This window comes from Hylobates moloch, unplaced genomic scaffold (assembly GCF_009828535.3).
Source record: "Hylobates moloch isolate HMO894 unplaced genomic scaffold, HMol_V3 SCAFFOLD_21, whole genome shotgun sequence".
Classification (NCBI taxonomy): domain Eukaryota; kingdom Metazoa; phylum Chordata; class Mammalia; order Primates; family Hylobatidae; genus Hylobates; species Hylobates moloch.
Genome location: NW_026652296.1, coordinates 2,101,488 through 2,115,545, shown reverse-complemented (window position 1 = coordinate 2,115,545; position 14,058 = coordinate 2,101,488). Strand labels below are relative to the sequence as shown.

The following is a 14,058-nucleotide window of genomic DNA, read 5'->3' as shown; positions in this document are numbered from 1 at the left end:
TGGCCATCAGGCTCCACAGCACAACTGCCAGCGGGGGGCCCTCCATTTCTTGGGTGGGGGTAATGGATATCCTTGATCAGAAAAATAAATGTTATGTATGTCAGATACTAGTGGCCACAGCCCTCACCCAGCTAGATGACTTGGTGAAACAAACAGGTATTGCCTTCCAGAGAATCTCAAGGTAGTCAGGTTATCGCGTACCACCTGACCTTGCTGTTAAAATGTTGTTTTGACAATTGCACATTTTATGCTAAGCTCAAAATGTATCTGGGCCCCTTTACTCCTTTTTAGAAGATAGGTGCCCAAAACCAAGGACCAGAGGAGGATCTAAAAGCCTTAAACTGCTGGACTAGAAGTCAAAACACAGGAAAGGGCAGAGAATAGCCAGAACCAGTCTTCAACAGAAAGTAGGGGGCAGACATCAAGACGTGGTCTATGAAAGTCAGACACGCAAAGCTGCTTCGAACAAAGCTGCTCTACAGAATGAACCCAGGGCTACTTGTGTTTGTGTCTTTGACATTATACATTCATTAGGGGACTAGAATGAAGGTCTAAAAGCAAACAGAAGTCATTCTGTGTCTACAACAGAGAAACAGGTCTGCTGAAGGCCAGGTTTCTCTGCAGGACCCAGGGCAGCAGCTCTGACTTCCCCAGGGAGGAACCTGTGTCTCACACTGGCTTGCTCTCTTAGCCACAAGGAACAGAAAAGAAAGCTCAATTACGGCGGCTCAGGGTTGAAAAAGAAGGGTGAGAGATGAGAGGACTACTGTGATTACACCTAAAGATACACATTCTCTTAAAAAAAAAAAAACAGGTTAAAAAACACGGAAGTTTATTGTAGGACACTCAGTGTGAATAAATGGAATGGAAAGGCCTACACATCAAGACCCATGATTGATTTGAATTTAAAAATTACAAGCAAAGACATTTTATTCATCACGATGCTTTCTTTTGTTTCTTCTTTTCGTTTTCTTCTTTTTCTTTTTCAATTTCAGCAACATACTTCTCAATTTCTTCAGGATTTAAAATCTATCGAAAAAAACTTCATGGTTACCTAAGGCACACAAGGTGCCAAGGAACCAGCGCCCTCTCCTGGGGAGGGCAGCCAGGCTTTGGCACTGCTGCTCATACAGCCTCTTTGGAGGGGGACCTCAAGGAAAACAAGAGGATGCTGGCCTGACCTAGACAAGTATTAAGCAGCAGCAGCAGCAGATCTGACTGGCAGCTGCTCAGCATGCCCAGAGAACACGCGTGGACCATCTAATCAGAGGAAGACGGGAATCTTCTCTTTGACGTATGGGGAGCCTCGGAAAGACATTTTCCTAATGTTAAAACCACAGAATGGCCCTATGACGTTTCCTTCTGAACTGGTACTGCCCAGCCCTGATCGTGGGAGAAAACTCACAGGTAAAGAAGGCAGACAAACTTGGTGATTACCTTGAGGGGTTGATCTCGCCTCATGATAGCAAGTTCAATGTTTTTGCCGCCTGACTGAACCACCTTGAAGGGACAGAAGACAGGAGCATTAGCCACCTTTCCCTATTCAAGACAAAAAGCAGCTCTCAAGAGTACCTTAAATAGGTGTGTACCCAATCCCAGCACCGTCCCAGGAACAGAGGTCCCAGCCCCCAAAACCTGTGTCTTTGTCCTAAACGCATGGCCATTTGTGAAGTCTATTTGGGATGCCAGCACACCCCCGCCTCCCAGCACTGGGACTCCTCTCTCCTGCACAGCAGCTGTGCTTGAGGCCCTCCTCTTGACACAGTCGTTACCACCAGAAATCCTGATGCCTACACTCCAGCTTGGCCTTCCAGCTAGTCCCTCTCTGGTTTTACCTGCTAGCACTTCAAGGTCTTGACAAAGCCCAACCATATCTCCAGTTCTCTAATTCCCTGACTTTAGCAACAGTTCAAGCCTCTGGAAGGCCTAGTGATGGCGTGAAAACAGATTCCACAGCTGGACAGCTGGGTTCACATCCTGCCTCTGGTTCTTATGCTGTGTGCCCCTGCACAACCCTCAGCTGCCCCAGCTGGATAAAGGACACTAATGATCACACCTTGCATGGCTATTTCAAGGAACACAGCAGTTAGGATACACCATTGACCAGAGCAGTGCCTGGCACACAGCAGTCATTAAGCATTACTGTTGGGTCCTTGCCACCTTTCTTGCTGCCCATCTACCTACCAGTCACCACCAAAACGGGGTATCTTCACCACCTTGCCTGGACTCCAAATGCAAACTTACTTCCAGGAGTGCCTTGATCACCAGCTTAATGGTCAGATCATCGGTTTCAATGGCTTCGTCAGTATAGTTCTTCTCCAGGAACTCGCGCACTGACTTGGCACCCCGGCCTATGGCATTGGCCTAAAACAGACACGTATGTTCTCACGTGGCATGGGGCATGACAACCTAGGGCCAGCCCTGGAACACAGCTGCCCCACATGGGCCGCCCAGCCAGTGGCGGTGGCAGGAGGCAAGCTGGAGTGCTGGACAGCAGCCCTGGACACAGGCCCTGCCTTGTAGCTTCCTTTTGCAAAGAGCTCTTTAGAGTTGGTGCTGATTCTTACCGAGAATGGCATTATACGATTATACCTTTTACTGCACTATCAAGAGGCAACGGGAGATTTTTTTTTTTTTTTAGATAGAGTTTTGCTCTTGTTGCCCAGGTTGGAGTACAGTGGTGTGATCTCGGCGACGGGGGTTCTGCCATGTTGGCCAGGCTGGTCTCAAACACCTGACCTCAGGTGATCCAACTGCCTCAGCCTCCCAAAGTGCTGAGATTACAGGCATGAGTCACCACACTCACCCAGGGATTTTAATTTATGTTGTCTACCCTTACACCTTGCTGCCCTTTGATTTTCTTCCAAACAGCAATGTTTAATAATTTTCTTGCTCTCATAGGACTAGGTTAACTTAAACTGACTCATTCACTGATACGGGGCGTACAGCAGGAAGCCCAGGACCTCCCACCCCTCAATGCCTTTTTCTGGCAAGACTTTGTCACCAACTCACCTTCCAGGCATGGTATGTGCCTGAGGGGTCAGTCTGATAGAGCCTAGGAGTGCCATCAAAGTCGAAACCCACGATGAGGGCAGAGATGCCAAACGGCCTGCGCCCATTGCTCTGCGTATAACGCTAGCAAGAAAAGAAACAGGTCAGTGCCATCCAATTAAGAAATTGCATGTGAGGAAAGAACCGTACTTAGTGAAGGTATGAACATTTTAAATCATGCCTAAGCCCCCTCTCAGATTATTAGCAGTTCAAATGATACATTAGCCAATAGCTTTCAACACCCTTTTCTGCATTTGCACTCCTAGAAAAACTCACCTAGGACCAGAATTGTACCGTGGAGCACAACTCAGGTTACTGGAAATTACTTTGACAGGTAGACATGCATTCTGCTTACACACTAATGGCATTTCCTCAGAGGGTGGCTTCCAGCCCCCTTCAACTGCTTCGTGACTGGTCACTCAGGATGGCAAGACAAAAGCTATCATTTCCCTCCAGACACAGGAATTTGGAATATCCCATGCCAGGAACTGAGAACAGAACAGTGTTACTGAAATTGGTGAGCTAGGTCAAGTTACACTTGTGCAGGTCAAGATTAGTCAAGATTAGGATCATGCCCTGGAATAAATCAGTTTTCTGATTCACCTGAAGTGACATGCAAATCCACATGAAGTGACATGGCAGGACCCTCCATGGCAGAGCTGTGACCGCCCTGCTGCCAGAGGTGAGCATGCGAGCGGGCAGACACCCACCTGCTTCAGACTGGCGATGTAGCGGGTGATGTACTCTACAGTGACTGGGTCCTCCACAGTCAGCCGGTGGCTCTGGCACTCCACCCGGGCCCTGTTGATGACTATCCTTGCATCGGCCGTGAGGCCTGCAAGGAAAGCAGAGAGGCTTCTGCTAGAGAGACAGCACAAACTACAGGGTGGGGGACAGACACGATGACCCAGCATTTAACCTTCCACAGACACCCAAACTGGCAGCAACGCTATTCTGACTGACTGGCAGTGGAACCTATCAGCCCCTGGGAACTCCTAGGAAATTGGGTACAGATGCTTCTTGATGTGCAGTGGGGTGGTATCCCGCTAAACTCATGGTAAGTCAAAAATACCTGGCTGAAAATGCATTTACTACCCCAAAAACCCATTGTAAATAAAAAATTGTAGGCTGCTGTGCAGAATCTGGATTTTTAAAAACATCGTAGATTGACAAGGAGTGTCTGTATACGAAAAATTGTGTACCTCGGCCCATACTTAAATACAGTACCTGACCATACTTAAATACAGTACCTGAGTCCTTTTGGGAATCCTAGAAATTGAGTTAATCCCTAATTCCATTACATGAATTGAGATCCTCCTAGATTGGATCTGCCGAGAGGAGAAATGAGCAAGACCAAAACAGCGCTGAGAACATGGTGACGCATGGCCTGCATCCACCAATGTGGTCCTTTTTACTGCTGGGGATGGCAGGACGTGGTTCTGTCCTCTCCATGCCACAGATGCAGTTAGCTCTAGAAAGTCCAGCCTTCCTCTAGATTGTAACTGACTGATACAGAAAAATAACAGTGGAGGTCAGATTGCGCAGCAGCCACAAGTGTTTTCATCCATTTAGTCATTTCTGTTTCACCCGCTATGGCAGAGAGGCCACCAAAGAAACTGGCCAACTTCAAAGTCCAAATCCAATTATTTTACATGATTTTCATTTACTCAGTTTCTATGGCTCACAATAGCCCACACACCCAAGTTAATCTCCAAAGCCCTGTTCTTCGCTGAGACTCGAGAGAGGAAGACAGCGCTCCCCACCGACTCATACCTGCAAAGGCCATGCAGACATTGTCATCCAAAGCGCAGATCTTCCGCACCGTTCTTTCATCCTGCAGTTTGGCCACTGACTTCTTCTCCACACCAAGAACAACAATGTCTCTTCCTCGAACACCAACCTTTAATTAAGATCCACAAACCACCTAAGAAAGTGGTATGAGTGCTGGGTGCAGTAGCTCACGCCTGTTAATTCCAGCACTTTGGGAGGCAGAGGTGGGTGGATGACTTAAGTTCAAGAGTTCAAGATCAGCCGGACAACATGGCAAAACCCTGTCTCTACAAAAAGTACAAAAATTAGCCAGGCATGGTGGCTCAAGCCTGTAGTCCCAGCTACTGTGGGGGCTGGTGGGAAGATCGCTAGAGCCTGGGAGGTGGAGGCTGCAGTGAGCCATGACGGCTGGGAGACAGAGACAGCAAGACCCTGTCCCCTCACCCCACCCCACCCTCCCAAAAAAGTGACACACGGTTCTACTGCCAGGCAGCAAGCACTAGGAGCAGATCTGAACCTGGGTCCTGGGGGGTACGTACTCTGGGTAGCAGCTCCCACTGGAAGGTGTGTTCACCCACACCCCTTTCTCCTCTACTTGTCTGTCACTGTGGTTGGCACCACATCCTGCAAACCCAGGGGCATTCAGCTACTGCTGGTAGAGCTAGCCCAGGCGTGCTCATCTAGGTGCCCAACCTGTGCCTTTCAAATACTGAGAGGTAGTTTTAGTTACAACGTAGCTAGTAAGTAACCATTATATAATCGGCATGTGTTTCCTTTCAACCCAATGAATCAAACAGTCCCGTGCAAAGCCTGGAAGCCTGAGACTTTCACGCAAGTCTGGTGTTCTGAAGGCAGTGTTTCTGTAGTTGTGAAATTATATTGAGCCACAATGCACTGTTTCCTGCACCGTGACATACTCATGTGACAGCCGTGAGAAGGGGCCTGATTTGCCGTCAGTGGACAAGGTGTCAACTGTTATCCCAAATTGTTTATGGCTGATACTAGAGAAGGATATAGCTGTTACTAACAGCATGAACAATCACTGACAGTCAACCCCGAGTCAAGCCGGAAACAAAGGGAACCATCATTGGGATAAACAGCGCCTCCTGGTTTAGAGCAGGGCTTCTCCACCTCAGCACTGTGAGCACCTGGGCAGGGTGATCTCCCCGTGCCTGCCGCCCTGAGCACGGGTGGGATATTGAGCAGCGTCCCTGGCCTCTACCCTCCAAATGCCAAGAGCACCTCTGCAAGGTCTTGGACCACTGGAAAAGTCTCCACACACTGCCAGTGGCCCCTTGTGGGCACAAAACCATCCCTGGCTGAGAAGTATTGATCTGAAGTGTTTGGGTTTTCTGGGAGCTTTCTCAGGTACTGACTCACTTGACCTTCAACTGACTCGAGGCCCAGAGAAGCTATATGGGTTCCTTAAAGCCAGCGGCGGCCAGCTGGCGGGGGTGGCAGTATTGGGGTGGGGGGCAGGAGTCAGCCGACTCCTTCTAGTCCTCTTTAAGCTGAGTTAGATCACCTGATGAACACTGGGCCTTCATTTCAAAACAAAGATTCAGAAAATGAAAACAATTCAAAATTTACAGAACCGTGTGTGCTGCTTTCTCTGCCTGCTCAAACCTCTGAATACCAGGTGATAAAAGAATAACGATCTCACAGGCTGACCAATTAAACTGACAGGTCTTGATGTTACGAATTTAAGTTTCAAACTGTCACTAAGGTCAATGTACACGAGCCCTCGTCAAAACGAAACGGCCGTGTTCAGACCAGTCCTGACCCGGGCGGCTGCAGCCCGGCCCCGGGAAGGCTCCTCCCGGCAGAGTGCGGAGACCCGGGAGGCGCCCGCCACCGGCCAGGCCAGCGAGCCGCTTTGTTCCCGAAGCCCACCCGGGCCTAGAGAATAAATGTTGCCCCGGAGCGGGTGGGGGTCCCCATAACGGGGGTTTGTCTGAGTAGTTCGCTCCCCAGCCACCCGGCTGCGTGAACAGCCCGCAGCGAGCGCACGGCTAACCCCCCCGCGCTCCGCGGCCCGGAGCGGCCCTCGCCCGGCCTCTGCTCGCCCGGGCGGCGGCGCGACCCACGCGCCCGGCCGGGGCCAGGGGTGCCCAAGATGGCGTCGCCACGGCCCCCGTGCCCAGGGCCCCACGCGAGGCCGGGCCCCAAGCGAGGCGATGAGTGGGGAGAACGGGCGATCGCGGCTCACGCCAAACGCCGCCTCTGCAGGCACTCGTGGAGACCGGCAGCGGGGCCCGCGCTCAGCGACAGCCCCGACCGCCCGCGCCGCTGCCCCGCGCACGCCCACAGCTCCGTGCCCGGCCCCGGCCCTCTCTCGGCTCCCCAGCCCCACTTCCGCCCGCGTCCCCGGCCCCGCGCAGGCCCCGGCGCCTCACCGCGGTCGAGCCCTTCTTGACGGCCTCCTGCGCGTACTCCACTTGGAAGAGGTGGCCGTCGGGCGAGAAGACGGTGATGGCGCGGTCGTAGCTCATGCCGGCGGGCGGCGGCCGGGCTCCTTCCGCCGCGACTCAAAAGCGCACACTCACGGCCCGCGCGCACCCGCGACTCCCGGCGCCACTACGCCCGCGCCCCACCCTCGGCGCCGTGACCTGCGCTGCCGGCGTCGGGCGGCGAAAGGCGGTGACGGGCAGCGTCAGGCGGCGTCGGGGGGACGTGATGGCGCGCGCCGGGGCGGGGCCAGGACGAACCACCGGTGGCCGGGGGTGGGAGGCGGTGCTCCGGCGAGGGCCGGGCGCTGGGTGCGAGGGGGTCGCCAGGGGCCACCGTTCGGCACTGGGCCGCAGACCGTTCTGCAGGGCGGAGCGGCGGCGCCGCGTACCCGGAGGCGCGGCGACGGCGACAGGGCGGACGAGCCCACGACGCGGCGCCCCCCGCGCTCCCGCTCCCTGCCCCCCTCCGCCGAGGCTGCGGATAATGAGCGCCTCGGGCCGCCGAGCGCAGCCGGAGTATCCACCTCGATGACCACGGGCTGAGCCTCGCGCCGCCACCATGTCCGTGGCCTTCGCGTCTGCCCGGCCAAGAGGCAAAGGGGAGGTCACGCAGCAAACCATCCAGAAGGTGGGCCGGGCCGGGGCGGTGGCGCCGGGCGGCGGGTCTGCGGGCGGGCGCGCGCGGGGCCGGGGCGCGGGCAGCTGGCGGGCGCAGGGCGCGAACAAAGCCGGGGTGCAGCCGGGCGGCCGCGAGCCCCGACGGCGGCCGCGTGCCCGTCCCCGCGTCCCACGCCTGCGCGCCGGCGGGCACCGGGCCGTGTGGGGGGCGCTCCCCGGAGAAGCTGCGCCAACTTTGTTGGGGCGCGCGGGTCTCTCGGGCCGGGGCACTGGGCGGTGGGGGCCGGGCGGACGCTGGAGGGTGCCGGCTCCCGAGCGCACTGTCCCCCGAGTCCGCGGCGCGCGCTGGGAACCGTCCTAGGCCATGCTGGGCGGACGGGGACCCCTCGGGGCCGGGGCCGGGGCCGCGGCGAGGGCTCGTCGCGCTCCGCAGCCAGCTTCGGTGGCGAAGGCGGGCGGCAGGCGGCACTCGGTTTCTGCGCTCAGCTTGGTTAGTGGTGAGGGGCCCGGGTCGGCCTCCGGGCGCACGGCGACGGCGGGGACTGTGGCCGGGCTGCCCCTCCTGCTGCTGGGGCGAGGCGCGGACGATGGAGGCACGAAAGGACGCGTCCAGATCGCCATTTAGGGGGCATCTTACGCAGCCCGGCCCCGTAGGGAGCGCACCGCCCTCCCCCGCCCTCCCCCGCCCCCCCGTATTCTCGCGGCTACGCCGGGTTTCAGCCTGACACCCTCGCTCGCCGCCTCGCCTAACAAACTTGACGGATTTGCTTCACAACCTTTCCTCTAGCTCCGTAAGTTCGGCCTTGTGGTTTTCAAGAAACAGCGTTTACGTGGGTTTGGGACACCGTTATCCAAAGCCCTAAGTTTTGAAATTGAGGCTTTGTATTTTCTGCTGTTTTTTCTGTAGAAGACAGATTCGGAAGGAAATCAGCATTAGCCACTCCCGTTTCAGTTGTCACATCTTTTGGAGTGACATTGGTTTTTTTCCTAAACTCGGACTCCGTCTACACCCTGGTGGGATTGCAGGGATGAACAGTGGTATTCTTAGGTTCCCAGGAGCCGCTTGTCTCCCTAAGGGGGTTCACCTTGACCTTGACTGAGGCTCTTATTCCTTGATGACGTGCCAGTCTCCTGTGGAAGTTGTCCTAAATCTATCGCCTATTTTGAGACTACCTTTGCTGTTGCTAGTTTTAGAAATTTGATGGTCTTAACAAATGAGAACCTTGGCCAACTCTGAAAAAGAGAGATTGAGAATAGCAGAAATACAGATTTACAAGTGTGGCATTTTACTTAATAAATACTTATGTGGCGCTTACTGGATCCCAGACACTGTTCTAGGGGTTTTATAAATCTTGATTCATCCAATTCTTCATAGAAGCTACTGGCATCCCGTTTAATATCTAAGGAGGCTGAGGCCTAGGGGGGCTAAATGCCTTGCTGGTAAGTGGCACAGCCAGGTGTTGAACCCATACTGTGGCTCCAGGGTCTGCTCTGTTGGTGCCCCTTGATCTGGGAACATTTGGCCAGGCGGAGGTCAAGCTCTAGGCTCGGAGGCAAATGTTGGAACCCAGAGCGTCTCCTGGCACTCTGGTTTTTTGGAGCTTAACAGTCATTGTTCCTGAAGCTACCCTTGGCTTCAACGTTTATCCCGTTATTTGCACTTCGCACACACTTCCATTGAGGCTCCCCAAATTCTCCAGGTAAAAGTGGGTATTGAGGTGCCGCCCCAAACATCAGATGAGAAAGGAAGAAATGCACCTGTGCACTGTGCGTCCCTGGGCGGAAACTCAGCCTGCTGACCATTGGAAATAGGCCTTCAGTTTAGGCTGCTGACGTGGCCTGGTAGGGTCCGCAGTCTGCGTATTGGGCTTGGTGTTTTGACAGTGAATATATGTACCCAGGGATCTTTTACTGGGAGGTGTGAGAAGGCTGAGAAAGGTGTGAGAGGTGCATGTTCTATGCCTAAAACGTGTGCTGTGTCCACAGTGTGTGCTAGTAGTCTCATGCCGAGAGCATTAAGAGAAGCCAGGGACCCCTCTGAAGCCTGCTTGGTAGTGAAGGAGAAGGAAGTATACAACTTGTCCTTACAGCATTCTGTGTGGGTGGGGATCTTCCAGGTCAGCTTCTCAACCTTCAAAGCCTTACTCAGGTGTTCCCTGTCTCATGTGGCCCGGGCAGCACTTGCTTGGGCTCCTGAGTTTGGCATGTGACTGATGGTTCTTTGCTGATCCCCGGCCTCTCATAGTGCCTGAGCGCAGTTAGTGCTGAGCACGTGCCAGAGCATCTGTGACGCTGGTCCCATCAGTGGAAGTGTTTTGAGATAAGCAGATGTGTTCGTGTCTTGTGAGTTCCTTGACACGTTCCCACAACCCAGGTGGCTTCAAACAGCAGAAATCTATTCCCTCACAGTTCTGGAGACCAGAAGTCCCAAGTCCAGGGGTCAGTTCCCTGCCCCTCTCTTGGCTTCTGATGGCTGCAGGCAGCCCTTGGTGTTCTCTGGCTTGTAGGTGCATGCAGCCGGTCTCTGCTTTGATCATCTTTTTTTTTTTTTTTTGAGATGGAGTTTCGCTCTTGTTGCCCAGGCTAGAGTGCAGTGGTGCGATCTCGGGCTCACAACCTCTGTGCCCCGCCCCATGTTCAAGCGATTCTCCTGCCTCAGCCTCCTGAGTAGCTGGGATTATAGGCAAGTGCCACCACACCCGGATCATTTTGTATTTTTAGTAGAGACGGAGTTTCTCCATGTTGGCCAGGCTGGTCTTGAACTCCCGACCTCAGGTGATCTGCCCCCTCCCCCCTTAGCCTCCCAAAGTGCTGGGATTACAGGCATGAGCCACCGCGCCTGGCCTCAATTTTCCACTTTTTATAAGGACTCATTGGTTTTAGGGCCTACCTTAATTCAGCATGACGTCATCTTTATTTCATTTTCAAATACCTCGTTTCCAGTACCTCCCATGTGCAGGCACCAGGGGTCTGGGCACAGTTCAGCCCACAAGAGTGCATTTGTGGTGAGGGCTGTCCCAGAGAAAGAGAACCATGGGGCAGAGGCAGGGAGTCACAGAGGGTCCTGAGCCTGGCCTGCATGGAGCAGGTATTGGGGGACCCAAAGGGGAAGGGCAGGGGGTGCTGGGCTGATGTGGGGAGGGTAGCTGGTGGTGACCAGGCAGCGGTGCGTGCGTGAAACAGACAGAACCGCTCTGTGGCAAGCACCACAGAGGACGTGACTGTGCTGGGGAACCCTGCGGTGGGGCTGGGCCATGTCCCCACAGTGGCCCCTGGGCCTGGCTGGCTGTTCTCTGGCCACCAGCTGGGGACTGTAGTGTCCTGTTGTCCAGTGTGTGCTCCTTACGCTGCTGTCGGGGCTGGGGCTGCAGTGGTCACCTCGGACCACGTGGCCAGGCTTGAAGGGGACCCCTGAGTTGCCTCTTTGCTGCTTGGCATACAGTAATTGCTTAGTAAATGTATTACTGTTTCTGTTTGTATTGGTTTTCTCTTTGGTTTCCTTGGCCGGATAATAGCAGTGGTGTCTGCCTGTCTGCTGGGTGTCTGGATCCCCCGCGCCTGTTGCGGGGCAGGGTTGGGGAAAGGCTGTGAGGGAATGGGACGGAGCTGAGAGGAGGTGGGCCTCTGGGGCTGCCTGCTGGGTGGGTTTGGTGTGGGAAGACAAGACCTTTGTGGGGTGGGTTGGTGCCGTGCCCAGGGTCCGAGAGCCAGGGAGTGGTTGAACCTGGACCAGCCCTACCCCATGTCCTTGGTACCCAGGTGCAGGGGTGGGGCGTGGGCAAGGGGCTCACTTCTGGGTGGGGATGGGCTGCGGAGGATGGGGTGCATACCCAGCAGGCAGTGGGCACCGTGTGTGCTCCCTCAGACGTGGAACTTGCTGTCTGAAGGAATGCAAGCTAATTTGGCTAGGAGGGTTCGTAAGGTTAAAGCTATCCAGTGATTGAATGGCTTGGGGACGCCGAGCCTCTCTTGCACGTGGCTGATTGACAGCGTTCCTCCTGCCATCAGAGGCTCCCCCCACCTGAGAAGGGGAGCACGGGGGCCTGTCTTTACATCCCCAGGGATGGGGGGGTGGGGTCCCCTCATTCCGGAGCCTGGGCTCAGCCCCGGGGAGGGACCCTGCAGCCACCTCCTTGAGGTTTAGGCCGTGAGAGGTGTGCCTCCTCGGAGGTCTTAGGTCAGGTGAGGAGGTCGGCCTTCTGGTCTTAGGTCCGGGGAGGCTCGGCCGAGGTCACGAGGTCTTAGGTCAGGTGAGGGAGGCTCGGCCTCCTCGAGGTCTTAGGTCAGGTGAGGGAGGCTCGGCCTCCTCGAGGTCTTAGGTCAGGTGAGGGAGGCTCGGCCTCCTCGAGGTCTTAGGTCAGGTGAGGGAGGCTCGGCCTTCTTGAGGTCTTAGGTCGGGTGAGGGAGGCGCTCTGCAAGGCCCTTAAACCCGAGCGCTCTGGCGGAGGTGGGCAGGAGAAAGGCATTGTCCCAGAGGGAGCAGCCCCAGCCCGGCCTCTTCCCCTCTGCCTGTAAAGCCTGGCCGTACACCCTCTTGCTGGGCGCTCCTGAAGGTGCTCTCCCAACTCCTGCCCAGCCTGGAGGGTGAGGATGCATTTGGATAAAGACACTGTGCCTGCCCACTGTCCTTTACCCCTGACCTTTCCAAGGCTGGTGGGTCTCCAGAGTCCCTGTCTGCCATCCAGTTGCTGGGTGTGGAGTCTGGAGGAAGCAGCCGAAGGCAGCCCAGGTCTTGCCCAGGTGGCTCTCGCTAACCGGCGATCCTGTGGGTGCTCTCCTCAAGGCTCCGACCCTTTGCACGGTCTGTGCCCTGGGCCAGCGGGTCGGGGCCTGGGCACCTGCCTCTGTGTGCTTGGAGTCAGGAGACAGATTCCCTGGAATCCCCGGGCTGCAGGTGGTGGAAGTGTCACGCCTGCCCCCAGTGGATGCAGGAATAAACAGGCCCTGGGTGCTGAGCAGTTAGCGGGCTGGCGCTGATGGCCTGTAAGGCCTATGGGGCCTGGGAAGAGGGAGTGCAGGTGTTCCCGCCTGGTCCGGGCAGGCATCTCCACTGCCTCCCTCCGTGTGATCACAAGAGGAGTCCAAAGGGTTGGGAGAAGGTGCCATGGATGATGGTAGGAAGGGGGCTCCTGTGATGCTGGTCTGATTCTAATTGGCCACCACAGTTGCTGTGCACAGTGGGGACGGAAATGGCCTGTTTATATCCTCCTCAAACTGGAAATAGGTGTGGGATGCAGGCAGGTCCTCGGTGTTACCAGGATGCGGATGGGGGCTGTGGAGCTGCAGGAGGGCAGGGTGGGGCAGGCCGGGCCTCCTGGGCTCACATTCTTAGCCTGCTGATGGTGATGTGTGCTTTGCCTTTCTGTGCCCCAGTTTCCTTGTCTTTAGGAAGAGAACCGGGCTGTGGCCTCCCTCATAGCCTGTGTGTATGGGTAATATGGGTAAGGCAATGCCCAGCAGCCTTGTAATTGGTCCGCTTTAGCCTTTGATCAGGCAATCAACCAGCAAGGAACGGCCGGAATTTATCCGTGGTATTCGGAAAGGGAGGTGAGGACTCCATTCCAAACTGCAGGAAACCATCGCAAGTCCAGGCTCGTGTCAAAAAGAAAAGGCAGTGTCAGCACATGGATGAGATGCACACAAACATCGCATGTCGCTAGTACAATAAGCATGTCTCCAGCTTGGAAACTGTCAGGAGCAAAGTGACTTTGCTGTGCTGTGAAAGCCCAGAGCGCCATGAGACCGAAAGTGATTTCCAAGGCGCATGCAAATGCGGCTGCTGCTGTGTCGGTGTTAAGCATATCTTCACATGTTCTTTTTTTTTTTTTTTTTTTTTTTTGAGACAGAGTCTCGCTCTGTCGCCCAGGCTGGAGTGCAGTGGCGCAATCTCGGCTCACTGTAAGCTCCGCCTCCCGGGTTCACGCCATTCTCCTACCTCAGCCTCCGAATAGCTGGGACTACAGGCGCCCGCCACCGCGCCCGGCTAATTTTTTGTATTTTTTAGTAGAGACGGGGTTTCACCGTGGTCTTGATCTCCTGACCTCGTGATCCGCCCGCCTCGGCCTCCCAAAGTGCTGGGATTACAAGCGTGAGCCACCGCGCCCGGCTGTCTTCACATGTTCTTAGAGTCTTTGAAATTGCACATGCATGTCAGGCACACAGTGGTGGG

The 14,058-nt window shown here is 55.3% G+C and overlaps 1 protein-coding gene across 1 annotated transcript; it reads right to left on the bottom strand.

Moving 5' to 3' along the window:
- Positions 1-815: 815 nt before the first annotated feature.
- Positions 816-7,430, bottom strand: PSMA7 (proteasome 20S subunit alpha 7). The gene is made up of 7 exons (XM_032143212.2): positions 7,218-7,430; positions 4,825-4,951; positions 3,762-3,886; positions 3,013-3,135; positions 2,245-2,364; positions 1,438-1,500; positions 816-1,029 (listed from the first exon to the last, which is right to left on the bottom strand). The coding sequence occupies exons 1-7, from the start codon at positions 7,311-7,313 to the stop codon at positions 937-939; spliced, it is 747 nt and encodes a 248-aa protein (XP_031999103.1). The 5' UTR covers positions 7,314-7,430; the 3' UTR covers positions 816-936.
- Positions 7,431-14,058: the final 6,628 nt, after the last annotated feature.